This window comes from Chionomys nivalis, chromosome 8 (assembly GCF_950005125.1).
Source record: "Chionomys nivalis chromosome 8, mChiNiv1.1, whole genome shotgun sequence".
Classification (NCBI taxonomy): domain Eukaryota; kingdom Metazoa; phylum Chordata; class Mammalia; order Rodentia; family Cricetidae; genus Chionomys; species Chionomys nivalis.
This window is the reverse complement of record NC_080093.1, coordinates 56,395,478-56,419,002: the sequence shown is the minus strand read 5'-3', so window position 1 is coordinate 56,419,002 and position 23,525 is coordinate 56,395,478. Positions and strand designations below refer to the sequence as shown.

General features: G+C 52.7%; 4 protein-coding genes and 1 pseudogene across 7 annotated transcripts; 3 read left to right on the top strand and 2 right to left on the bottom strand.

Moving 5' to 3' along the window:
* Positions 1-407: 407 nt before the first annotated feature.
* Positions 408-3,152, top strand: LOC130880544 (5-hydroxyisourate hydrolase). 3 transcript variants are annotated; one of them, XM_057779630.1, is made up of 4 exons: positions 408-543; positions 930-1,069; positions 1,986-2,121; positions 2,879-3,152. In XM_057779630.1, exons 1-4 carry the CDS (start codon positions 484-486, stop codon positions 2,966-2,968), a joined length of 426 nt encoding a protein of 141 aa, XP_057635613.1. In that variant the 5' UTR covers positions 408-483; the 3' UTR covers positions 2,969-3,152. The 3 variants fall into 3 exon arrangements, with proteins under 3 accessions (XP_057635613.1, XP_057635612.1, XP_057635614.1); XM_057779629.1 differs by lacking the exon at positions 2,879-3,152 and having other exon boundaries at positions 1,986-2,274; XM_057779631.1 differs by lacking the exon at positions 2,879-3,152 and having other exon boundaries at positions 484-543; positions 895-1,069; positions 1,986-2,274.
* A 7,136-nt stretch (positions 3,153-10,288) lies between these two features.
* LOC130879885 (alcohol dehydrogenase class-3-like) lies at positions 10,289-11,220 on the bottom strand (annotated as a pseudogene).
* A 997-nt stretch (positions 11,221-12,217) lies between these two features.
* Positions 12,218-13,475, top strand: Scgb1c1 (secretoglobin family 1C member 1). The gene is made up of 3 exons (XM_057779693.1): positions 12,218-12,307; positions 12,758-12,957; positions 13,310-13,475. Exons 1-3 carry the CDS (start codon positions 12,253-12,255, stop codon positions 13,340-13,342), a joined length of 288 nt encoding a protein of 95 aa, XP_057635676.1. The 5' UTR covers positions 12,218-12,252; the 3' UTR covers positions 13,343-13,475.
* A 1,508-nt stretch (positions 13,476-14,983) lies between these two features.
* Cimap1a (ciliary microtubule associated protein 1A) lies at positions 14,984-17,385 on the top strand. Of its 2 annotated transcripts, XM_057779720.1 has the most exons (6): positions 14,984-15,092; positions 15,242-15,442; positions 15,796-15,897; positions 16,052-16,173; positions 16,862-17,002; positions 17,296-17,385. In XM_057779720.1, the coding sequence occupies exons 1-6, from the start codon at positions 14,984-14,986 to the stop codon at positions 17,383-17,385; spliced, it is 765 nt and encodes a 254-aa protein (XP_057635703.1). The 2 variants fall into 2 exon arrangements, with proteins under 2 accessions (XP_057635703.1, XP_057635704.1); XM_057779721.1 differs by lacking the exon at positions 16,862-17,002.
* A 2,180-nt stretch (positions 17,386-19,565) lies between these two features.
* On the bottom strand, positions 19,566-23,512 carry Bet1l (Bet1 golgi vesicular membrane trafficking protein like). Its single transcript, XM_057779124.1, has 5 exons — positions 22,734-23,512; positions 22,470-22,601; positions 21,358-21,449; positions 21,080-21,136; positions 19,566-20,940 (listed from the first exon to the last, which is right to left on the bottom strand). Exons 2-5 carry the CDS (start codon positions 22,486-22,488, stop codon positions 20,773-20,775), a joined length of 336 nt encoding a protein of 111 aa, XP_057635107.1. The 5' UTR covers positions 22,489-22,601; positions 22,734-23,512; the 3' UTR covers positions 19,566-20,772.
* Positions 23,513-23,525: the final 13 nt, after the last annotated feature.

Here is a 23,525-nt window from a genome sequence, read left to right as displayed (position 1 = left end):
GGGGGGGGGACAGTAGGAGCGTGGAAGTCAAAGGACAACTTTGTGGAGTCGTTTCTCAACTTCCACCTTTAAATGGCACCCAGGGAATTGAACTAGCGTCCTCAATGCTTTAACCCCTGAGATATTTCGCCCGCCCTGCTCCAGCCACCTAACCAATTTCCCGCCAGTCTTAGTGTTAGGCTCCACTGGTCCCGCCTCCCCAGCAACCCTCCTTCCCCCAAGCCACTGTCCCTTCCACCCCTCCTCAAGGGACACTCTCCCCAGCTTCCCCTCTTTTCCCTAAGTCACCACCCAAAAGCCCCTGCGTGGCCGCAAGGGCTCATCGGGTGGGAGGCGGCTTCTCCAGAAGTGTTCAAATAGGTGGCCCCAGGAGTTGGGGCGGGGCCTCAGATCGAACAGGTCCGGGCTGACCCGAGGAGCGTGTTGCGGCTGGCAGGGTGACTGCCTGTGGGTGTTGCACGGACCGGAGCTCCAGGGCAGGACATGAGCTCCAGGACCGCCCCGCGGCTGATGACGCTCCAGAGACACCTCGGCTGGCCGCAGGTAAGGAGTTGGCCTGCACCCTCAGAATGCTTGTCTCATGTGTAAGAGACATGGAGGGAGTCAAGTGTGGGAGGTTGGGGGTGAGGGGGGTGCTCCTAGAAAACCCACTGAACCAGAGGCGCAGGAGAACTGAGTTCTGGGAAGCTAAGACCGCTGAGCAGCTGAAACTGAAGGGCTTATACAAAGGAGAGAGGGTGGTACTCAGGTAGGGGCAATGGAGGGCGCAGGTCAGCTTTGTTTAGCGCTTGGCACCTCATCCTGCAACTCAGCAATTCAGCCTGCCCCTGGGCAGAAGGGTTGTTTGCTCTCCTCATGAGAGAATCGAAGACCCAGTTAGGCCTGTCCATACAGGCCCCACGGAGATCACGTGGCCTCTCTCAACTCAGACTGGTGCCATGGCTATGGAGAACAGCCCACTAACCACTCACGTGCTAGACACTGCCTCGGGGCTCCCTGCCCAAGGCCTCTGCCTCCGGTTGTCTCGCCTGGAGGCCCCTGGCCAGCAGTGGATGGAGCTGAGGACAAGGTAGGAGGCTGTTTCTGGACTGGGATCCGTGAGTGCCTACTCCAGCAGCTGTGTCTTTCCTGGGTTCCACTTGGGGACGATCTTAGGCAGCGGAACTGAGGTGGCACAGTGTGACTGGGGGAACACTGAGTGGGATTGAGACTGATGTGGGCACTGGGGCTGGAAGGCAGAACTGACTGCTGCTCTGCTGACAGATGAGGCTCAGGAGTCAATAAACAGGGATAACATTTCACCAGATATGCATGCCTGGGACAGTGTGGTGGAATTGTCTGAGACAGCTCTGTAGAGCCCTTGCCTGCCAGATTCAGCCCAATGGGCCTGCTGGGAGGGGAGCCAACTAGAAAGGACTGGTAGAAGAGAAAGGCCTCCATCACCTTGTGCCAGACTGAATGCCGAGAGCTGTCTTTTTCTTTTCTAGTCTCAAAAGCTGTGAACTAGTACTGTGATTTATCTCTTTTACAGAAAGAGACTGAGATACAGGGTGGAGGAGGTAAAAGCTAAGACTCCACTCTGGCCCTGTACTGGGCCTTCGACCTCAATGAGCCAGGCTCAAGCCCCGGCCCTGGCCATGCCTCTGGAACATGCTCTGCGGGGAGGCCGGGATCTTCCTGTTTCAGTGTTAGCTAGCCAACGCTGGCAGAGCTGTGGCCTTGAGAGCAGAGCCTATTTAAGGGAGACAGGCTCACCCATCTCCTCCCTTCTGACCTGTGGGAACAAGGTGTGGCTCATCACCTCCTAATTCAGTCCTAAAAGCTGGAGAGGTTTATCTTTTGTTTCTCTGCTTTATGATTTCCTAAATAGGTAGTGTGGCCATACCCTTAGAAATCGTCCCCCGTCTGTGCTCCCTGCGTCCCACTGTGGAGCAGGAAAGCTAGGGGATGGTGGTTTCTCAGCTCTTCTCTTTGTCTCTTCCCAGCTACACAAACCTGGATGGTCGCTGTCCTGGGCTCCTGACACCAGGCCAAATAAAACCAGGCACCTACAAGCTGTTCTTTGACACGGAGAGCTACTGGAAGGAGAGGGGTCAGGAGAGCTTTTACCCGTATGTAGAGGTGAGGGCTATGGATGGGTGGAGCAGCTGGGCCCTGACTCATTTTGACCACAACCTCCTCCAGTCCAGGGACAGACTGGCCCCACCTCTCCCAGGGTGGTAGCAAGTGAGTGAACACACCCTCCTTTGTGCTCTCAGAAGGTGTCCAGGGACCTGAGGCACCATTGTGTTTCATTGATGACGCGGGAGAGGCCAGGCTGCAAGTGTCTCATCCTTCTTTGTAGACAGGTTCTCATCTGAGCCCAGACTCCAGAGCACTGGGTGTGTTCCCTCTGCATCACGGACACAACTTAAGGGTGAATGATTTATTTCGGCTCGTTTTTTTGGCCCACAATTGCTCGGCTCCAAGCGCTCACCATGGCATGGGAGCTGTCACTCACCTACAGCAGAGAGGAACACGAGGAAAGACACAGATTCCTAGGACACTGCCCAGAGCCCTTCCTCCGGCGGGGCCCACCTCAAGGTTCAGTACCTACTAATGAGGCCATCACATGATGGATCCAATTAATCACAAGAGATTAACCAGTTGATTAGATCAGAGTCCTCGGGATCAAATCACGTCCCCAAAGCCCACCGACCAGCAACCGAGACCGCTCTATCTCCTCTTGGAAACACTTCAAACCATAACATCGCACTTTTACCTAAGTGTCTCCCACTTGTAGGCAGCCACCAAAGCACCTCCTGCTCATCTGGAAGGCCCAGGAGCTATTGCAGGAAGGACTCTTCGGTGTCTTCAAGTGCCTTCTCTCTTCTCCTAGGTTGTTTTCACTATTGCACAGGAGACCCAAAAGTTCCATGTGCCTCTGCTGTTGAGCCCATGGTCCTACACCACCTACCGGGGGAGTTAGAGTGGCGCATTACCTGAGGAAAGCCATCTGTCCGCCTGGCCCTTTCCCTGACTTAGCCACCTACAGTCAACAACACGGGCTTTGTCCCCGTCAAGGGACGTGCAGTTGCTGCTTGCTGAAGAGATCCTAGCTGCCCTGGAGTTTCCTAGTGGGCGGCTGTGACTTGGGTGTCAATAAAGTGAATTCCAACACCTACAAAGCTCAACCTATCATTGGGACAGGGGCATTCAGCCAAGATCTGCTAGCACTGCCCCTGCTCCAAGTATCTTAGTTTCTCTTCCTGTTGCAGTGATAAAATACTTGGACACAAGCAATTTGAGAAAGTGTTTTCTTCTGGCTCAGTTCAAGTTACAGTTCTCTGAGGCAGGGAGGTTACAGTGAAGGAAGACTGAGTGACGGAGCTGGACACATTGTGGCTACAGTCAAGCAGAGAGCAGTGTCAGGCAGTGGTGACACCTGCCTTTAATCCCAGTGCTTGGGAAGCAAAGGGAGGTGGATCTCTGAGTTCAAGGTCAACCTGGTCTACAGAGTTTCAAGATAGCCAGGGCTACACAGAGAAACTCTGTCTTGAAAAAACAGAGGAGGAGAAAGAAGAAAAGAGGAAGAGGAGGAGGAAGAAGAGGAGAGTGTGCAGTTAATGCTCAGCTGCTTTCTCCACAGTTCAGGATCCCGTGCCCAGGGATGGTCCTTCCCATAATTAACATGTGTCTTTCCATATCAGTTAGCACAAGCTAGCCCCCACAGGCATGCTCAGAGGCCTTTCTCTCGGGTCTTTCTAAATTTGGTCAAGTTGGCAACACCAACCATCACACCAGGTGATCAAAGAGACCTCTAAGAAGAGGCCACTGAGGTCACAGGCAGAATGTAGAGATGGGCATGGTACAGATAGGGAAGCAGGCCAGCAGCGAGGCTCTATAAAGAGCCCTGCAGGGAGTTCTCCACAGACAAGACAATAGAGAAGAAATGTGGGTTTCATTTTTTGCTAATGAAACCAAAAAAAATTAAAAATTAAAAAAAAAACAAACTTGCTCTCTTTGGTATAGAAGAAATGTCATCTGGAGAGTGGAGCCGGGATTCACTGGAAAGGAGACAATGTATTCATGAGTCCTGCCAGACCATAGCCCAGCATCCATCTGATCACAGCCATCGCCAGAGCTTGAATCCCACATCCTTCAGGGCCTCATGTATGCAATAGGAGTCCCTACTAAGGCCTGTGGGGTCAGGGCAGCGTCAGGACGAGAAGGAGTCCATCTAGGTCTGGTCACTGTGTCAGACCTGCTGTGGCCCACAGAGATTCAGGTCCCACTCCTTGCAGGGGCGAGGAGAAAGCAAGCCCAGCAGCATGGTGTAATTGAAAGGTAAACGTTTGTCAACAGTTTACCAGCCAGTGCTAACGCCTTTACAGATGTTCATGTAGCTCACAGAAGGGAGGAAAGCAGAGAGGATGAACTTGGGGCAGAACTGAGGCCTGCATGGCTTAGGAGTTCCTCAGAGAGAATGACCAGGCTGCCCTCAGACTCCTAGAGACCCACCTGCTTCTGCCTCTCAAGTGCTGAGATCAAAGGTGTGCGCCACCACCCCTGGCATCAAACCACACCTTACTCCTTTCCCCTAGTGGGCACAGTCTCTCCTGACTCCTCAGTGACTTTGTGCCTTCTCTAAGGCCTGCCAGGGAAGGACCCAAGTCATCCTCATCCATCACAAGAGGCACGATCTGAGGTCACAGTGCTGATGCTAATGTTCAAATGCCTTCCTAGTCCCACACTAGGGTCTCTGATCCCCATTCTGGTAAAGGCACCCTGTTTGCTTGCTTGCTTGCTTGCTTGCTTGCTTGCTTGCTTGCTTGCTTGCTTGCTTGCTTGATTTTTGAGACAGAGTCTCACTGTGTAGCTCTGGCTGTCCTGGAGCTTGCTATGTAGACCAGTCTTGCCTTGAACTCACAAAGAATTGCCCACCTCTACCTCCCAAACACTGGGATTGAGTGCAGCACCACACTCAGCCCTATGCACCTTTTTAAAAGTGTTAATTCCAAGGGTAGGAAAACGGTTTGAAGAATTGATATGTGCGGAACACTTGGAGCCCGGTCAGACTGAGGAAATGCTCAAAGGGCTCCTTTCTCCTAGCTGTGGCTTGGAAGCCAACAGTTAAAGGGATGTAAGGACGGAGTCTAAGTGAAAACTCGGAGGCTCAGCCTGGCTCTTACCCTTCCTATGCCCAGACCCCCAAGAATCAACGAAACAACATGGATATCTCTAAGAACCATATACCCAGCAGATGGCCCTACGTTTTGTGGACAGGTACCAGCATCTGAGGGACAGGTACAATGAGAGAACCAGGGCCCAAACAGCTGTGTTGACAGCTGAGAGGCTGTTTGGGCAGCATGGATTCTGGAAACCAATGGAAGGCATTGCCTGTATCCAGAACTCTGAAAAATGGGGGTGATAGAATGACTAGACATGGCTCCAAATGTGGGATGCTACCCCACTGAATTGAAGTTTGGTTTAAGCCATACTTGTGAGGTTGCTGCTCTTGGTCAGTCCTTTGGCAGACACTGATAAAGCACAGACAGACTGAGTGGCCACCTCAAGAACAAGCGAGGATTGAGCCCAGCCTCTCTCTAGTGCACGGTATATATGTCCCAGGGTCCCAACTCGAATTAAAGCCCTCCAGCGAGGCACAGCTTTATTTCTGAATGTGCCATTCACAAAGCAGAAGAGCAAGCTCACCAAGCCAGAAATTCCTTAGGTGTTTTACTAATCAAAGGGTATTGGTTTTCCTCCATTGGCTGGGTCCATCTTCACTGTCCTCATGTTAACTGGTTTGGTTTTGTTGTTGTTTGGTTGGTTTCGGCTTTTGGTTATTTTTTTTAATCAGTGCAAAGGAACCGAAAGAAAGGGCCAGTCCTTCAAGTTACAGGACTATAGCAAACAGGGCCTTTGTATCAACAAAAGGTTTACTAGGTTTGGGGATAAGGGATTAACCAGGTGGAAAAAAAATTTTTAAATTTTTTTGTAAAAATCTTTCAAGGTAGAGATTTAAATTTTTGTGTAAGTCTTAAACCTGGGATATATTAAAAGATTGAAATTGCTTGTCATAAAGAGCTTTACAGTTTTTAATATTTAATGTTTCTTTCAGGGTGAGGGAGGGACACAACAGGGAGCAGAACCACATTGTACCACAATAGGCAAACCTGTAAGCGGTGGCAGGAAAGAGGCCTGCACCAGGCACCAGCCCACATGCAGGGCTGAGTGATTCCCAGCGGGTGCAGGCCACATCCTCTGGGGCTGATCTGCTCCTTCGCTTCAGGCCTGCCACACCTGGCTCTTAATAGAGCGTGGAAGGAAAACAGGCAAGGCCTCAGAAACCTCGCATTTAGTATGTCACAGGCTGGAGCCTGGTGGAAAGAAGTGGAACCCTGGGGGGAAAAGGACCAAGTCCCAGGAAGAAGCAAGACCTGGGGAGAGAACTAGGTCTTATAGAGGCAGAAGGGGGCCCTAGGGAGTGAATGGGGCCTAGAGTAGAAGATGGGGCTTGAGGGGGAAGGTAGGACTCCAAAGGAGGAGAAGGGGTATGGGGGAGGAAGTGGACCCCTGAGAGAAATGTCAGGTCCTAGAAGAAGGAAGCAAGATTCTGGAGATGGAAGACATTGGGGGAGGATTGCTGTACATTATCTTTATAAACGGTCACATGTTGAGAAGCTGGCTCTGGAAGTGGGATTGACTCTTCCCATTTAAAGATCTGTCTCAAAGTGTCCTCCAAGGTCTAGGAATGGGCTGGCTCCCCGTGACAGGGAGGAAACAGAATAGCAAAGAAAGTTCAAGAGTTAAAAAAAAAAAATGAAAAACCACTGTGCCCTTGAGAACAGATAGAAGGTAACTGTTACTATATAATAGCTGTTACTAATGTTTATCAAAACAGCCTGCAGTGGGAAGAAAAAGCTGGAGGCTGGAGAAGAGACAGTTCAGCTGTGACTGCCTCCGCTCCTCATTTGACTATGTTATCTCGGCCTTCATTTGCTCTCTCCTGAGGGGACATTCTGCTCTGCCTAGCACTGCCCTGTTCGGCAACTTCAACTGTTTGCCTTAAAAGGGCTTCTCGAAGCCGGGCACATACCTTTAATCCCAGCACTCAGGGAGGCAGAGACAGGTGAATCTCTGTGACTTTGAGGCCAGCCTCATCTATGGAGAGAGTTCCAAAACAGCCAGAGATACACAGAGAAAAACCTGTCTCGAAAAAACAAAAAAAGGGGGTGGGTATTGAGTCAGTTTCTTCTGGATGATTTGAGTTTCCAATTTAATAATGTTTCTCCCTCACCCACGACTTATTGCTTCATCAATAATTATTCAAAACTGGAAATTTGGTGTTCATAGATCATTCTTTGGATCATACAAAACAAGAGACAATGGCATAGTGCCTACTTAGGCCATATTGCAGCCATGGTGTGGTGCCCACTGCCACATACATGTCAAAATAACTTCGTTACTCACTGCCCCCACACTACAGTTGGAGGTTTGTCTGATGACTTTCAGTTATAGGTGTGGATAGGTTACATTAGTTTAAAAAAATATATCAGGCAAGGAAGGCAGAGGGGAATTGATCAATATTCTTACAGAAAGGTCTGTTGGATTTATGGGCTGGGTCTACATCCCTGGTCTCGGCACCCAGGCCACATCAGCACTTGGAGAGAGTTGGTGAGGATCACATTATTGAGCTTGATGTCATTGTAGTTTGTGATACAAGTAAGAGTCTCCCCTGGGACACAGCATCAGTGGACTGCTTACTCTTCTTTATGGATCTTAGTCTTCCCCGCAGGTTCAGTCCTCATCTCAGTATCTTCATCTTCTCGCCATGCCTGGCCTTAATTTCTGAAAGGCGTCAGCACACAGAACCATAGCAGAGGAAGAGCAGGTACCCTGGGCTGCGGGAATGCACACGACGCCCAGGAATATGCACCGCAGTAGAGGAGGGGCTAGGCAGACAACCTCGCCAAAGAGAAGGACGGCTTCAGCGGAGTTTTCCCTATTGGCGCTCATAGATGGCATATTGCCCAACACTACAGTCAGAACCAATCAATGCCTGCACTATGGCTCCCAACGCTGATCTAGTTGGCATTAACTAAGGCCTATGTGGCCATCCTGCAATAGAGTTACAGATACTGTTGTCCAAGAGACTAAGTTCTACCTGTTAACTGCCTATTTTAGACAGGAGTAGAGAAGTGTATGGTAACTGTGGCTGGCAAGACTGCAATGGGAATGAGCTTTTCTTGAATTCTGAGTGGGGTCCATTGATTTCAGAAACATCCCTGTCCCCTCTCCCTATCCCCTGCATGTGATCCCAGAGTTACCAGATTCTAGGGGCAAATTCCTTCTCGTGGAAGGAGTTACTACTATCTTACACGCTGCACGTGTGAGAAACTGACCTCTAACCTGCTTCTCAAAGTTACTCCTCATCTTAGGGACCTCCTTGGAGTGTTTCTGCATAGGCGAGATCATGGCGTCTCTGACAGCTGGACAGAGAGGCCCTCTCCCCTTAGACTGCTGAGCCTGTTCCTTTTCCCCTGGGAAAACTCAGTTCACTAAACCCTGTCTTCTTCCTCCTCCTCCTTTACTGCTGCTGCTGCTGCTGCTGCTGGTTCCTGGGTTCCCCTCACGTCTTGTTCATGAAGCATGCAGGATAACATGGATTTGGGCAACCTCCACATTTCATAACTTACTTCTCTCAACAAGGTCACTTCTAAGTCTGAGAGATTAATAGACATGAATAATAGACATGAGCGTGGCTTGGTTTCCACATTCAAATCCAGAAAGCAGCAGCCCTGTCTACATAGAGCAGCTTAGGGCAACATTCAAATAGTATCTCTTTGCTTTGGTGTGTGCCGATGTGTGTACTTGCATGTGTGCAGGTGCACATGCCTGAGCACACACGTGTCAATGTGTGTACTTGTAGGCGTGCAGTGTATTTGCCTGAGCACATATGTGTGTCGAGGTGTGAACTTGCCTTGTGCAGGTGCACTTGCCTGAGCACACACGTGTGTCCATGTGTACTTGCATGTGTGCAGGTACAGTTCCTGAGCACACATGTGTGTCCGTGTGTACTTGCATGTACGCGGGTGCACTTGACCACACGTGGAGGCTAGATATTGACTTCTGTTATCTCCCCCACTGTTCTACATCTATTTTTGGTGACAAGTCTCTCTCAGCGAACCTGGGACTTGCCATTTCGGTTAGGCTGGCTGGCAAGGGAGCCCCAAGATCTGCCTGCTTCTATCTCCCCACACCATGACAGACATGGGGCCTTATCCAGCTTTTATATGAGTAAAGGAGTACAGCTCAGGTTCTCATGTTTGCAAAGCAAGCATCTTACCCACTGACCCAACTCTCAAGTCCTCAAAGATTTTTTTCCAAAGATATAAACCCTTAAGAACTTGTTCTTTAAAAGGCTTAATTTACTAAGTGTGGGTGTTTTGCTGTTATGTCTGTCTATACCACATGTATGCCTTATACCCTCAGGAGCCAGAAAAGGGCATTGCATCCCATGGAATTTGAGTTGTGGATGGTTGTGAGTTGCCAGATAGGCGCGCGCACACACACACACACACACACACACACACACACACCGTTGCCTCAGGCCAAAGGCTTTGTCAGTTTGGTTGAAAGATTCATTGCCAGTCATGAATTTATTGTCTTTTATCGTTCTGGACATATATTCAGCTGCCAGCGTTGGGACACTCTATGCTTTTCTATCCACGTGTGTCCTGTCACCAGCTGGAATGGACGAGTGGCGGTTTCTTCACCTAAAGCAGTTATGCCAATCACCACACTGACTTCCCAGCCTCTGTGGGCTGCCTCAAGGGCCACTCTCGTGACCTTCGTCTTGTGGGTACCTCGAAGGAGTAGTCCGTCCGTCCCCCCCACCGTGTGTCATCTCATTGAGTACTTCCTGGATGGGTTTATATATTCAGAGGCCCCAAATTCTTCAACCTTTGAAAAATTTTTTTTTTTTTTTTGGTTTTTCAAGACAGGGTTTCTCTGTGGTTTTGGAGCCGGTCCTGGAGCTAGCTCTTGTAGACCAGGCTGGTCTCAAACTCACAGAGATCCACCTGCCTCTGCCTCCCAAGTGCTGGGATTAAAGGCGTGCGCCACCACCGCCCGGCCCAACCTTTGAAAATTTATCTTTTTGTTTCCTTTGGTTTTTCGAGACAGGGTTTCTCTGTGTAACAGTCCTGGCTGTCCTCGAACTCGCTTTGTAGACCAGGTTGACCTCTAACTCACAGAGATCCACCTGCCTCTGCCTTCCAAGTGTTGGGATTAAAGGTGTGCACTACTGCCCAGCTGAGAATTTATCTTTATTGATGTCAACACCGTGATCCATGCTGCACCAGCCACTTTATAGCCCATGATCACTCAATTCAACGCCACCCATACCGTAACCAAAGACTGCAACAGTAGACCCTTGGCAGTATTCATAGCAGCAAAGCTGATTGAAATGCTGTAACCAAGAAGGCAGACCTTATCCAAAGGCCCTGAAGGATCATTTTAGGAACAGAGATGTCAGTCATAATTGCGTACTTGGGAAATGTGCTGGTTCCCATGAAATGAAAAATAGACTTTCCTGGCTGGAGAGATGGCTCAGCAGTTAAGAGCACTGACTGCTCTTCCAGAAGCCCTCAGTTCAATTCCCAGCAACCACATGGTGGCTCACAACCATCTATAATGAGATCCGGTGCCCTCTTCTGGTGTGCAGGCATATATGCAGACAGAACACTGTACACATAACAAATAAAAAAATAAATAAAAGCCGTGGAGACAGAATTTTTAAGAAAAGAAAAATAGTGTTTCCTTTGCAGTTAAATCTACTAGCACCATCTGGCATTAATCCTTGCCCTGAACAACTCTTGTCTTCTGGCAAAGGTTTGTCTTAGGATTCAGACAAAATTTGCATTCTCCACACTGTAGGAAGTAAATTGGGATGACAGTATCACCTGTGTTCAGCTTATAACTCCTTCACCAACGCTTTCCACAATTCCAGCATCTTCATGTCCCAAGATCACCAGGAAACACCCCTCAGGATCAGCTCCACTCAGGGTACAGGCATCGCACAGGGTATAGGCATCCGTGTGCAAAAGACGGTGTCAACGATCGCAATCTGAACATTATGAGCCTTTGGAGCTGCTGCTTTTATCTCCCCTATGGAGAGAGGCTTTCCAGGCTCCAGGCGACTGAAGCCTTGCACCTGATCATCTGATTCGCCATGTCCATGAGTTCAGGTTCGCGTGCTGAACGTCCAGAACAACCGTAGCCGAACCCGGGTAGGGGTGGGGGGGGTGTGAGGGGAGGGGCTCGCTCCCACATTTGTAGACTTATACACATAAATAGGCTCCATCACTATAGATTAATTTCATACTAGCAGGAGGTTAGCAAACATTCATTATGAACAGGAGTCTAAGAGAGGCAGGAACTACTGACATTGAGGCAGTGCTTGAGGGGCATAAAGCCGTGTTCTGGGGCTTATGTCCGGCAAAGCATACACAAGGCTAAGTCTAAGCAAGGGAAGGACACCATGATGCCCTGCTCAGACATGGGATAATAGGGCTCTGATTGTGGGTAGAAACAGAATTCTGTGTTGAAGGAGGGGCCCCCTGGGTCTGAGCAGTATCTGCAACCTGCACCATACAGGAGAGACCAGTAGGCCACCAGGTGGCAGCAGAGGATAGGAGAGAGGCAGGACAACGCCCAGCCACAACTCTTCCGGGCCAACCTACCTCTGTTGGACACTGCCTCCAACTTCAGATCTCAAGTGGCCCTGGGTCCCCCCACAACCCTAGAAAGCCCCCACCCCTCTGACTTCATGTGCCCAGGCTCCGCTCCTGCCTATAGGAGCAGGGTGGCCTCAGCCTACCCCTCTCCAAACGCAGACTAGAAGTAGGCAGCTCATTAAGTAGAGGTGGGGGGGAGTCCCAACCCCAAAGAAAGATCTGGATCCGTCCCAGAACCTGTCATTGCATCCTGGAGGCCACCCATGGCCTTTGGCACTCCTCTCTGTTAACTAACTGGCACTTGGTTCACCCTCTTTGGGATGTCTTCCACTTACCCCGACTCGCTTGCCAACAGCCCCCTGATGATCCACTCAAGCCTGGCATTTCTTGGCACCTGGTGGAGCACAGTGACAGGCCTGGCCCAGTTGGCCTGACAGGTCCTGAGAGATATGGCCCGCCCCTGGGCAAGGTGCCACCTGCTAGAGCATAAAAGCCTGGTATCCCCCAAGCAGTTCTTGAGACTGTCGCCATGAAGGGGAGCGGAGCTCTGCTGGTGGTGGCCCTAACCCTGCTCTGCGTCTGCGGTAAGTCTAGGCCTTCCTGATTTCTGGCACTTCCAAGGAGATGAGGGGCCCCAAGGGACCGAAATCCTGGCATCAGGTGGACAAGGCCTTTGTGCATCATAGACCCCAACCGCAAAGAGCACGGGAATCCGTTGATCCCAGTCCCAGCCCACCCCACCCTGACCTAATGCTAACCAACCACAAAGGACACTGTCACCCACCCTGGCTCAACCCAACTTGCCCAGGCCCTCCGAATCCAGCTAGCCCAGGGGATGAAATCCCCTGCATCAGGGCACAACTGTTCTTCCCTGATGAGGTCAGGAACTCATAGAGGGGAAACCACAGCAGCTCCCACTAGTGGTAATGGGAAGGGCTCTGCAGATGGTGGTCTGGGGAGTGATAGGAAGATGTGGGGCAGACAGCGAAGGAGAGTGAGTCCCTCCCTTGGCTCTATCCCCCCTCGCCACGCAGGGCTGACCACCGCAGAGGATAACAATGAGTTCTTCATGGAGTTCCTGCAAACGCTCCTGGTGGGAACCACAGAAGAGCTCTATGAAGGGCCCCTGGGCAAGTACAATGTCAATGATATGGCCAAGGAAGCCCTGGGAGAGCTCAAGTCCTGCATCGACGGCCTGCAGCCTGTGCACAAGGAACAACTGGTCAAGCTGCTGGTAACTGGGCCGGGACTCCCATCCCCAAATGCCCACAGTTCTCCCGAGACCCACCCATGTCTGGTACCTGATCACCAGTCTATGACCACCCAACCCCCAGACCTACATCAGCAAACTGAAATGGGGACCTCACAGAGAAGCCTCCGGAGTCCCTTAGTCCTGCTTCCCCCAAGGACTATGTCCTACATAGGCGGTGCATCTGCACACAGCTCCCCAGAGTGCTAGGAGGGGTAGACCACAGTGTACAGAGCCTGTCTCCGCCACTGGGGTGCACAGGCCTGTCTGCCTCGGGGACTGGTGGTTCCGGATGTTGGTTACCTGCTCTCCTGGTCTCCACACACTTCTCTTTCAGGTGCAAGTGCTAGATGACCAAGAGGACACATAAGCAAGCCTGAGACACGGTTTGGCTTCTATGAACGACAGGACCAGCCCCACAAGCAGCCGTGGATGAACCAAGACCACTGCTTCCTTACGAATCAATTCACCCTCGAACTGTTAAATCAATAAAGCCTCCTGCAGCTCGGGCACTGGCTTCTCTCTCTCTCCCTGCAACACAGGAACACACAAATGTCCTATCAAGGACACTCTGAGGGATACATCTCAGGGCAGCATGTGAAACACAGGAGGAATGGGGCCTACAGTTCAGGGGCAGAGGAGCCTAATCCAGGAAGGCAGGACTGGGTCAGGCTGAGGGCTCTCTGGGGCTGGTGATTCCTCCAAGGGCTATGCATAAACAAATCAGGCAATAGCACAGCCAGCTGCACACAGGCCCTGGCAGCTCTGGAAACAATCTCTCTCCCTAAAATTCGCCCCAGGAAAGAGAACCCGAGCTGAGCCAGAACTCTAAGAGGAACCTAATGAGGTCAAGAAGGGAAGCCCCGAGGGCTTACAAGAGCACCCGAGGGTCCTGAAAGGTGGGCTTTGCCAGCAGGACAGCTGGGAGGGCAGCCGGGTCTGAGGAGGTGTAGGGGAGAGTGGCCTCTCTAGGGAAGCCCACCATAGTCTCCAACACAACCCCGCACTCCCAGATCCCCGACAACCAGAGTCTACCTGTCTCCCAGTTTCCCCAAACCAACAGATTCTTGTGGGCCAACGCTAAGGGACAACCTGCAACCTTGCCACCACAAATAGTTAAAGAACCTGGAGAATAAGGGGGTCCCTGAAGAGGTGGAGGTGTCTCTGGAAGGAGGAGTTATCTAGAGAGGGTTGGGGGCTCCTTGGAGAGACGGGAGTCCCTAAAGAGGTGGGAGTTCCTGATAGGCATGTGGTCCCTGGAGATATAGGTACCCCCAAGAGGGGAGGTCCCTGGAGAGGGCGGTGGTTCCCTAAAGACAGGGTCTCTGGAAAGGGTAAGCTCTGATGAGATGCCTTAGGCGCTGGCCATTGTCTCCATCACACACACAGTGATCTAGAACTCCTTTGTGGGACAGAGCCGCATTCTAGAGCTCAGGGACAGAGACCCCTCCCCAGTTCTCAGAAGTGGGGGAGAGAGGGAAACTTTCTCTCCATGCTCCTTTTTAGGGAACTGCCTGGCACAGACGCCAGGGGGCTAGGCCACCGGTGAGGCGGCTGGTCCCCAAGCTGCTCTAAGCCCATTCCTGCACAGAGGAGGTGAGGCCTCCCGATTGCTCCCCTCTTGCCCATGACACAGTTCAGCCAAGAAGCTCTCGACCCTTGCTAGCCATCTCTTTGCAAAGTTGCACCCAGGGTTCTCTCCCTGGTTTTGCTCCCCCAAAGCCAAGACTATAGTCACTGCAGTGCCAGAGTGGGCAGCCCCTCTGGGCCTATCCTGAAGGCATGACCCCCATTCATATCTTGGAGCTGGGTTAAGGGTTAGCTTACCACACCAATGGGGAGCTCCCTCTGCTTGGAGCTGCTTAAGACCCTCATGTCTCTATGGGACAAGGACTGGGCTTGGAAGATGCAGCATCAGCAGAACCAGAAATGGGGACATAAGGGCCAAGAATGAGGTGGGACAGGGCATCCCAGCACCTGGTCACCCTCTTGTCCATGGACAGAGCCAACCATGGCAGAGGAGGTATGGGTGGGCAGTTGGAGGCCCCATCGCCCCCGGGGGCCCATCATGGCCCTCTACAGCAGTCCTGGACCCAAGTACCTGATTCCACCTACCACGGGTAAGATTGCCTAAGGGCTTGGGGCTTGATGGGGACAGGGGAAGAAGCCAGAAATGGTGTGGCCTGGGATGGGTCTGGGCTCAATCCTTGACTTCCCGGGGGAGAGAAGGATGTGTGGCTCCAGCAGCCCTGAGCCCCTGTGCCCACAGGCTTTGTGAAGCACACACCCACCAAACTTCGAGCACCAGCCTACAGCTTCCGTGGGGCCCCCATGCTCTTGGCGGAGAATTGCTCCCCAGGGCCCCGCTACAGTGTGAACCCCAAGATATTGAGGACTGGCAAGGACCTTGGCCCCGCCTACTCCATCCTGGGGCGGTACCATACCAAGACCATGCTGACCCCTGGCCCGGGTGAGTGACCCCTGCCTCCTGCTCCAGGCCCTAATATGGTGAAGGCCAGATAGCCTCATTCCTTCTGCTCCTGGGTACACCATCAGGCCTGCACAGCAGAGCCTGAAACCCACCGGTCCTACTCTACCCAGAGTCCAGGGACAAGGCCCACACCAGTGCTTGAAAACAGCGCCGACGCCAGTATTTCTGCTGCAGACTTTCCTGACCAAATCTGTTCAACCACAATGCTGGGACCCAGGGGCCCTGTGTCTTTCTTAACTGTTGGGACATCCTTCATGGGCACCCAAGTGTTGGGGGTGGGGTGGAGAGCCCCCAAATGCTTGTTGTTCCTGCACACCTTCCCTTCTCTCCAGGTGATTACTTTCCAGAAAAATCTACCAAGCATGTGTTCGACTCAGCACCCAGCCATTCCATTTCTGCCCGGACCAAGACCTTCCGAGTAGACAGCACCCCAGGTCTGCCGCATCCCAGCCAACGGACAGGATGGGAGCTGGGGTCCCAGCATGGGGTGGAGGAAGGGGGCCCCACATAGGACTTCCAAAGGTAGAGAGTATCCCAGATAGGAGCTAACGGGTCTGTCACATCCTGAGGCTCCCCCATCACCCACAGGCCCTGCTGCATACATGTTGCCTGTGGTGATGGGGCCGCACACGGTGGGCAAGGTCTCCCAGCCCTCCTTCTCCATCAAGGGCCGCAGCAAGCTGGGCAGCTTCAGCGACGACCTGCACAAGGCAAGGGTCACCCCAACTGAGTATCAAGCTTGGCCCCAGTGACCTGTCTGATCCTCTCCCCCGAGACCCAACAATCCCCAGACAACTACTGCCCTGTTGGAGCTCTTGCATCCCCTCCACGTCTGGGGGCCTGCTACATGCTCGGGCTACATTCAGTGGTGGGAAGGGGCCAGGAGACTAGCTTAGGTGGCGGGATGATACTGAGAACAAGCTAAGGTGTGTGCGGTGTACTGCCTGGAGGGTAAATACTGATTTTAGACAGAGGACGTGGAAGCAAGGAAGAAGGGGGAGGAGGCCTTGAACTCCTTAGGGGAGGAAATGTCTACCTGTATTAAGAGCTGATGCAAAGGCCCTGGAGCAGACACATAACACGCAGTAGCACTACAGGAGTTGACTTTACTAGTCCCTGACCTCTGCCCTCAAGACCAAGAGGATCCTGTCCCAACAGGAAAAAGGGCCTTGCACATACCCTCAGAGCAGTGGACACAAGACTGGCACACTGGGAATGCCACTGCCACAGTGAGGCTGAGACTGATAGGAACACCCCACCCCATGACGGTGTTCCCATGGCTGGCAGACAGCCTAAGAGTGCCTTTGGTGAATCAAGGTCCCACATCTGACCCTATCCTCTGGGGCCACATGCCCCAGGAAAGCCAAGTCTGTCTGAGTGAGTCCTCTCTTCTTCCAGACTCCAGGTCCTGCAGCATACCGTCAGACTGATGTCCAAGTGACCAAGTTCAAGGCTCCACAGTACACTATGGCTGCCCGGGTGGAGCCGCCAGGGGATAAGACCCTGAAGCCAGGACCAGGAGCCCACAGCCCTGAGAAGGTCCAGGAACCACAGGGGTCAGATAGGGGTCGGGAAATGAGCCAGAGTGTGTAGGAAGGGCCCGCACCCTGCAAGGATGAGTGGGGACCATGCACCCTTAGGATTTTGTGCATTTCCAGCAGTGGCCCTGGTCACCTTTCAGCTATAGGAAACCTGGGTTCTGGTCTTATCCCCAGATGCCAGTCCACTGTCCCCAGTGACAGTTAAGGTTCCCAAGTTCAGGAGGGAATGAGCCCCTCACTACAGCCCCAAGCCGAGAATGCTCCTCACAGTCTTCACCCTTCTCATCTTAGGTGTACTTGAACAAGCCTTGTGCCCCCGTTGTCACCTTTGGCATCAAGCATTCTGACTACATGACCCCTCTGGTTGTTGATGTGGAATAGCGCCCCCTTTCCTTCCCATCAGCCCTTGACCACGATCCTCCTTCAGAAATGTGCTGGGCTGACAATGGATTGGGCACTTCAGCAACGGACCCACTGCCAGCCTGGCCCTGCACCACAGGGCACGCTAGTTTGGACGGTTTTGACAAGTTATTTTTCTCTATACTATCTCATTTGTTAATCTTGTTTCCTGCCATGTCCAAATTATTTAATAAATCACAGATTGCATTTGTAAGGGTTTATCTTGGAGAAAAGGCAACGCTTGTCCAGGAGGCCCTGTCTTGGCTTCCTAGCCTGGACTTCTGGAGGTCCTACAGAGATACAAGTAGAAGGGCTTGGGGCTCAGAGTTCCACCCGACATCTCAACTGCCCTTTGCAGGTTCTCCTCTCTACACTCAGGCTCTCTCTGAGAGCCAGGGATCCGGATCATGTCAGCAGTGGCCTGCAGGCTTTCAAAGTGATACACTTCCAGCCCACCTCCGAGGAAGGCCTGGGCATGGCAGAACACATGGTCATTTTCACTGTGCTGCCTCAAATTCTGACCACAGGAACAATGTAATAAGACATGATCTCTTTACTGCTATTACATACAAATCTTAGAGGAGCTTATTTCTCACCCACGGCCAGTAGGAGGATGTGTGCAAGAGCTGGCATCTCAACCGGGCCTGAGGACAATGACTACAGAGGCTCTCCTGGGTCCAAGGCCCAGCTTCCGAAAGCAGGGATACAGTATCACCTCAACTTTGGGGCAAGTCCATACAAAACAAATGGCCTTATCCAACACACCACTGGGGACCCTACCTGCACAAGCCTGTGCATCCCAGCCAACTTGCCCTTACTCCCTTAGGTGGTAACGCTATCACCACCTTACTCTCAAACTGGCAGAGAGGGGCCACACAGAAGGAAGTTGGTAGCTCTGTGGCTGTCCTGCCCATGCGAGAGAAGGCATCCCTGGAAGACTGGAGAGTAGACATGAGTGCCCAAGGCCAGCCACAGATGAGGGTTGGCTCAAATAATTCAAATTCCTGGGAAATGAGCACAAGGAAGACACTGACTCCAAGATTTTACTAGCGAGGGGCCTTCAACTGTAGGAAGAACCTAGTAGCTCATGCTCACGGTCCCTCACACTGGGCACCAAAGGCTTCTGATGACTTGCTGGTGTTGAGGACCCACCCACACCTTAGAGGAAGTGCCAGGGGCACAGGCCTGAGTTGGAGGATATGGTTACGGCCTTCAGGAAGTTGGTCTGACCCAGGGGCTGTGGTGTTGGTATCACCCTTCCCGTGATTAATGCCAGAAGGAACAACAGCTAAGGTCACAAGGGCTACAAGCCTGATGCCCAGTGTAGCTGGAGAACCACAAACGGCCATGGAGACTGATGGAGCAGGATGGAGACCTGGGGAGAAAACTAGCCATGTTGGGTGGGGTGCATATCTCACAGAGGACGGCAAGACGCTGCTCCAGAGGACATTAACCCCAAATGCGGAGACTCAGACTCAGTTTGCGCCAGCAGGATGAGCAGGTGCTGGCTGTCCCAAGTGTCATAGGAAGCCAGGCGTGAATGCGCATGCCCGTAATGCCATCATTCAGGAGGCTATGGCCAGGGGATCATGGGTTGGAGACCAGCCTAGGCTACACAGTTTAAGAGCAGCCTGGGATTAAGAGCAAGCCACTCTCCCACAACAACTAAACAATGAAGGGCCCTGGGGTTTAACGGTTTCCCAGCATTCTGAGTAGAAGGCAGCAGTCCATGGCTCCAGTGAGACAAAGCGGAAGCATGAACATGCCTGCTCTGAGTCCAGATGGAAGGATGCAGGCAGCTGTTAACATGCTTGCTGACAAGTGGTGGGCAGAGCACAGCCCTGGCCCGCAGGATGCTGGGAGACAAGGACAGGGTGCTTGCCATGGGAGGGCTAGGAATGAGGCACAAGCTGGAAATGTGTGGAGCAAACAGCAAAGCTACAGGGCAGCAGTGTGGAGCGGGCTGTACCTGGTGGGGGGAGGAGCCAAAACAAAGGGTGTGCCAGGCTAGGCCCTTCTCCAGGTTTAGGGCTCAGGCAGACACAATGGGAGGGTCAAACAAGTCTAACGTTAATGTATGCAGAGAGAGGCTATTCGGTAAAGGAAGAAGAAGGGGCGGTGCCTGGTGCATCCTCAGCACACCAACAGTAAGGCAAGGGCCAATTGTGGCAGAACGTGGACAGAGGTACGGCCACATGGGTGGGCAGTGAGTGGGCCAGGGAGAGAGAGACAGAGAGATGAAGACACAGACATGAGTAAGGTCAGAGAAGGGCACAGAACTTCATGGTTCATTTCTTAAAGGCATTTTATGTGAAGACAGAAAGTGCTGGGCTCTCATAAACCATTGGCCCTGCCAGCTCCACAGGTCAGGCTGTGTGCAAATGGGACTGACCAAGGAGGAAAGGAGGACTGGGAGAGCAGGGAGGTGCAAGTCTGTGGAGTTATGCAACAAGGAGGTGGCTCAAGCTTCCCCCTACACCAAGGGAGACAGGCTGAACAGGGTAGGGCACAGGTTCGGTACAAGGTCAGAGGTTCCTGCTACAAATTCTCCCATAGGTGGCCTTCAGCTTCATAAGGATCCCGGCAGAAAGGCCATTCAGCACTGCCGGACTTTGAATATCCACACTATGCTATTTCTCAGTCTGTTTGCCTGGGGATGGCGACATCTTTGGCACTGAGAAGATTCTCAATCCCAAGGACACACATCTCTGCTCCTGGACACACGGTCTCGTGGCCAGAAGGTCCACGGCCGATAACAAGGGCCGCAGTTCACTCCTCTATCCACACCTTTGCCTCTTCCCTGGGGTCTGCCTTCAGATGACGGCTCGTGGGGATGGCTTTGACTCTTGGCCTGCACAGGTCTGTTCCGGATCAGCAACTTCAGCCTGGAGTTTCTGCCACATTCATCCTGACGAACATTCATCTGAAGAGGGCTCATGGACATATCCCCTTTCGATGTCAGCTCCAGACGCTTCAAGAACGCAGACACGGTCTTAACCAGGCATAGACAGGTTAGAGCAAGACAGAAGACCCTTAAGATATTGGCTTCGGAGGCTGTTGATCACAGCGGGCACATTCAGGACTCAGATGCTTTGTTCAGACCTGGCTCATTCTTAGACAGCGTGGCTTTGGCTCTAACAGTGACTCCAGCACCAGGGAGAAGGGTTGGGTTTTGCCTTTTTTCTTCCTCCTTCATACACAGGACAAGCCAACATGAGCTCATTATGACAGAGGCGGCTGCAGTCGTCCCATCTTAGGAAGATGAATGACCCATGATGATACTTTCAAGGGAATCTACTTTGTAGTCAGGTTTTCAGGACACCAGGACACCAGGGTAGGAGAGCCTGGCTGCCCTTGGCTTCCATTGGTTCACGTCCTTGTCCTCGACAAGAGGTAGGAAAGGATGAAGAAGGCCACAATTAAGACCATGGCCATACCGCACAGAAGCTTCCGGTTGTCTCGCCCAGACCTTGCCATTGTGGAAAAGCGCTTCACACTCCCCGTGAGCAGGCCAGTCACACTCGTGAAATCTGAATCCTGCAGGAGGGACCCAACAGGATCACATAGAGGTAGGACCCTTGACTACCCAACCACACCAGCATCGAAGGGTAGAGGCAGCAGAGCAGACAGCACGGGGGCATAGCTGACTGTCACTGTATGAACTGCAGATGCTTACCATGCCGTCTAGGTATCGGTTCTGGTCTTCGGTGTCCCTGTCGATGTCCAAGGCCAGCTGGTTGGGATATAGAGAGGGCACAGTCAGATCCTTCAGACTAGTCAGACTTGACTCACAACCCTGCTAGGAACTTATCACCAGAAAAGGCTACAAAGGTCAAGGTATTACCTGAGGCATCACTCACATCAGTGTATCCACAGATAACACATGGCCACCTTCCTACCCTCTTAGCCCCACTCACCAAGGTACCACACAGAAGGGAAAGGACCATCACTGACCGATTTGAGCCTGGTAACCTTGGAAGCCAGGCTGTCGGCCATCCGCTTGTTCTCTCGGTCTAGAATCTCCTCCACAGCACCAGAACTCTGAGCTGCAAAAAGAGAGACTCAAGGGTAGTATTCACTCACGAGTGTGGCCCCTGACTCCTTACTGCAGTGGAGTATGGCCTAGCGAGACCTCTAAAGAGATTCAGCCCATGTCTGCTAACTTAGCAGGTTCCACCCTGAGTTCCAACAGGTGGACCATCTATCCATCAGGCATGTAGCATGGGTCATGTGAGCATACCCAAGCAAGGACAGGCAGAGGACCCAGAAGGCTTGATCTACATTACCCTGCTGTAAACTGTTTCTGAACATGAATGAGCATTGCCTTAGCTCATTCACTGAATCACTTATCTGTGGGTGTGGGACTGGTCGCAAAGGAAAAGAGTAAACTCTGGTAGGGGACAGAACACCGAAACAGGTCACAGGAAGGCTGTGTGAGGATGACCCGCGGATCAGGTCCAGGAAAAGTGTAAGAAAGGTCTCTCACTGAAGAAGCTACAGAGCCCATTTCTGCAACCCACACGGGACCTTTCCAGAGCGTGTGCCTTTGGAAACCTGACTCCGATGGACGGGAGCTAGACATAAAGAATGCTGGTCACGGTGTGTGAGAATCGCCTCTCAACTGCTCCTGGCACCGGTCTGAGGCATAAAAATCAGCCTCGATGTGACCTACCTATGTGAAGGGCTAGCAGCACCAGCAAACACATGCGACCAGACTTTAATAGAAAGGACTTCTGTGTCCTGTCAATCACTGCATAGTCATTACTGTGCCCCAGGCATCACACCTGGCATACAGAACACAGGCACCGAGAGGTGAACGGAGGCACTCAGTCCCCTCATCAGTAAAACCCTATTTGGACCCTCCGCTCCCAGCCCCTAGTACCAATCACACACAAAACCGATGTCATGCCCAGGCTTGGGATCCAAAGCAGCGCCAGCCGCAGTCTAGACCTGTTTTCCCCGGAATACGTAAGCGCCACCCCATGCAGGTCCCTCCACCGAGAGTTGAGCGATGCCTTCGGCTCCGGACCTCGCCTCCTATCCCTACTACTCTCGGATGCGCTCACCGCGAGTCCAATCAGCCATCGTGCCCTCCAGGGTCCCACTCCGGGACTCGGTAACACAGCGACGGACGTGGCACCAACACTTGAAGGGGCTTCCGGTTCCGCCTCGGGTTTAATAACTTCCGGGAGAAGGGACTGGCACGGAAGACACAGAAATGAAATGGAATGTAAATAAGGGAAGGGCAGGCCACCAGCCCGCGGATTGGCCAGCAGCAGGATTAGTCCCGAGATGGGGGTGTTACCCGGAGCCTGAGCTCGGGCACAGACCTGGAGCTGAGGCTCCGAACCGGCTCAGTAAAGTTGTCGGCTGTCTGGGATGCCGCAAAGCCTGGGTGTGAGATTCAGGATGGGGAGGAGCAGCCAGGACCGAAGGAGATGGGCGAAGGGGACGCCAGGACCTGGCACCGAGTAGGTGTGGGGCGAGCGCCGGTCAGCTCAGTGGGTGACAGGTCATCCACTGGAGATTGGCTTGTGTGTGTGTATGTGTCACCGTGGGGTACACTTTCACCGACTCTGCCTTCAGCTACGCGGCGTGCGGACCCGGCTCCCCACTCACTACCCAGCGCACGCGATCGCTTCTCCGCCCCGACGAGCCGCGGCAACCCCTCCGCGGCTCCTCCCACGGGAGTGGCTTTCTCCAGGGCTTTTTCACTTCTCGCTGATCATTCCTCGCACACGCTTGTAGCTTTCTTTTGCCTTGGAAGACCACATGATTTTGATGGTTTAGTCCTTTGTTTCTTTTGAGGCCGGTCTCACTATGTATTCCTGTCCGGCGCAGAACTCACAGATCTGCCTGCTTCTGCCTCTCACGGCGTGCGCCACCTTACCGAGCTAGCCACCCTCTTCGGACCGCCTTAGTCGTTGTGCTTGTCCTTCTCTGTTCCCCAAAGAGCATGCATGAGCTTCGCGGGTCGGGACCGCGAGAATCGCCATGCGACCCCAGCCCACTAAGCTGGGGACAGTGCTCACTTAGCTCTCTCCCCGTTCGGCGATGAGCGTGTAAGAAGGGCGGTCCACGCGCGGGCCGAGCCCCCCCCCTCCCCCCCCCCCCCCCGCTCC

Coding starts and splice junctions, on each gene's coding strand:
- Scgb1c1 (XM_057779693.1), top strand. CDS start 12,253: ATGAAGGGGAGCGGAGCTCTGCTGGTGGTGGCCCTAACCCTGCTCTGC. Junction 12,308..12,757: donor AACCCTGCTCTGCGTCTGCG/GTAAGTCTAGGC, acceptor CTCGCCACGCAG/GGCTGACCACCGCAGAGGAT. Junction 12,958..13,309: donor AACAACTGGTCAAGCTGCTG/GTAACTGGGCCG, acceptor CTTCTCTTTCAG/GTGCAAGTGCTAGATGACCA.
- LOC130880544 (XM_057779629.1), top strand. CDS start 484: ATGAGCTCCAGGACCGCCCCGCGGCTGATGACGCTCCAGAGACACCTC. Junction 544..929: donor GACACCTCGGCTGGCCGCAG/GTAAGGAGTTGG, acceptor CTCTCAACTCAG/ACTGGTGCCATGGCTATGGA. Junction 1,070..1,985: donor TGGATGGAGCTGAGGACAAG/GTAGGAGGCTGT, acceptor GTCTCTTCCCAG/CTACACAAACCTGGATGGTC.
- Bet1l (XM_057779124.1), bottom strand. Junction 21,137..21,357: donor AGGTTACCAGGCTCAAATCG/GTCAGTGATGGT, acceptor TATCCCAACCAG/CTGGCCTTGGACATCGACAG. Junction 20,941..21,079: donor ACCGATACCTAGACGGCATG/GTAAGCATCTGC, acceptor TCCCTCCTGCAG/GATTCAGATTTCACGAGTGT.
- Cimap1a (XM_057779720.1), top strand. CDS start 14,984: ATGGCAGAGGAGGTATGGGTGGGCAGTTGGAGGCCCCATCGCCCCCGG. Junction 15,443..15,795: donor CATGCTGACCCCTGGCCCGG/GTGAGTGACCCC, acceptor CCTTCTCTCCAG/GTGATTACTTTCCAGAAAAA. Junction 16,174..16,861: donor TCAGCGACGACCTGCACAAG/GCAAGGGTCACC, acceptor CTCTTCTTCCAG/ACTCCAGGTCCTGCAGCATA.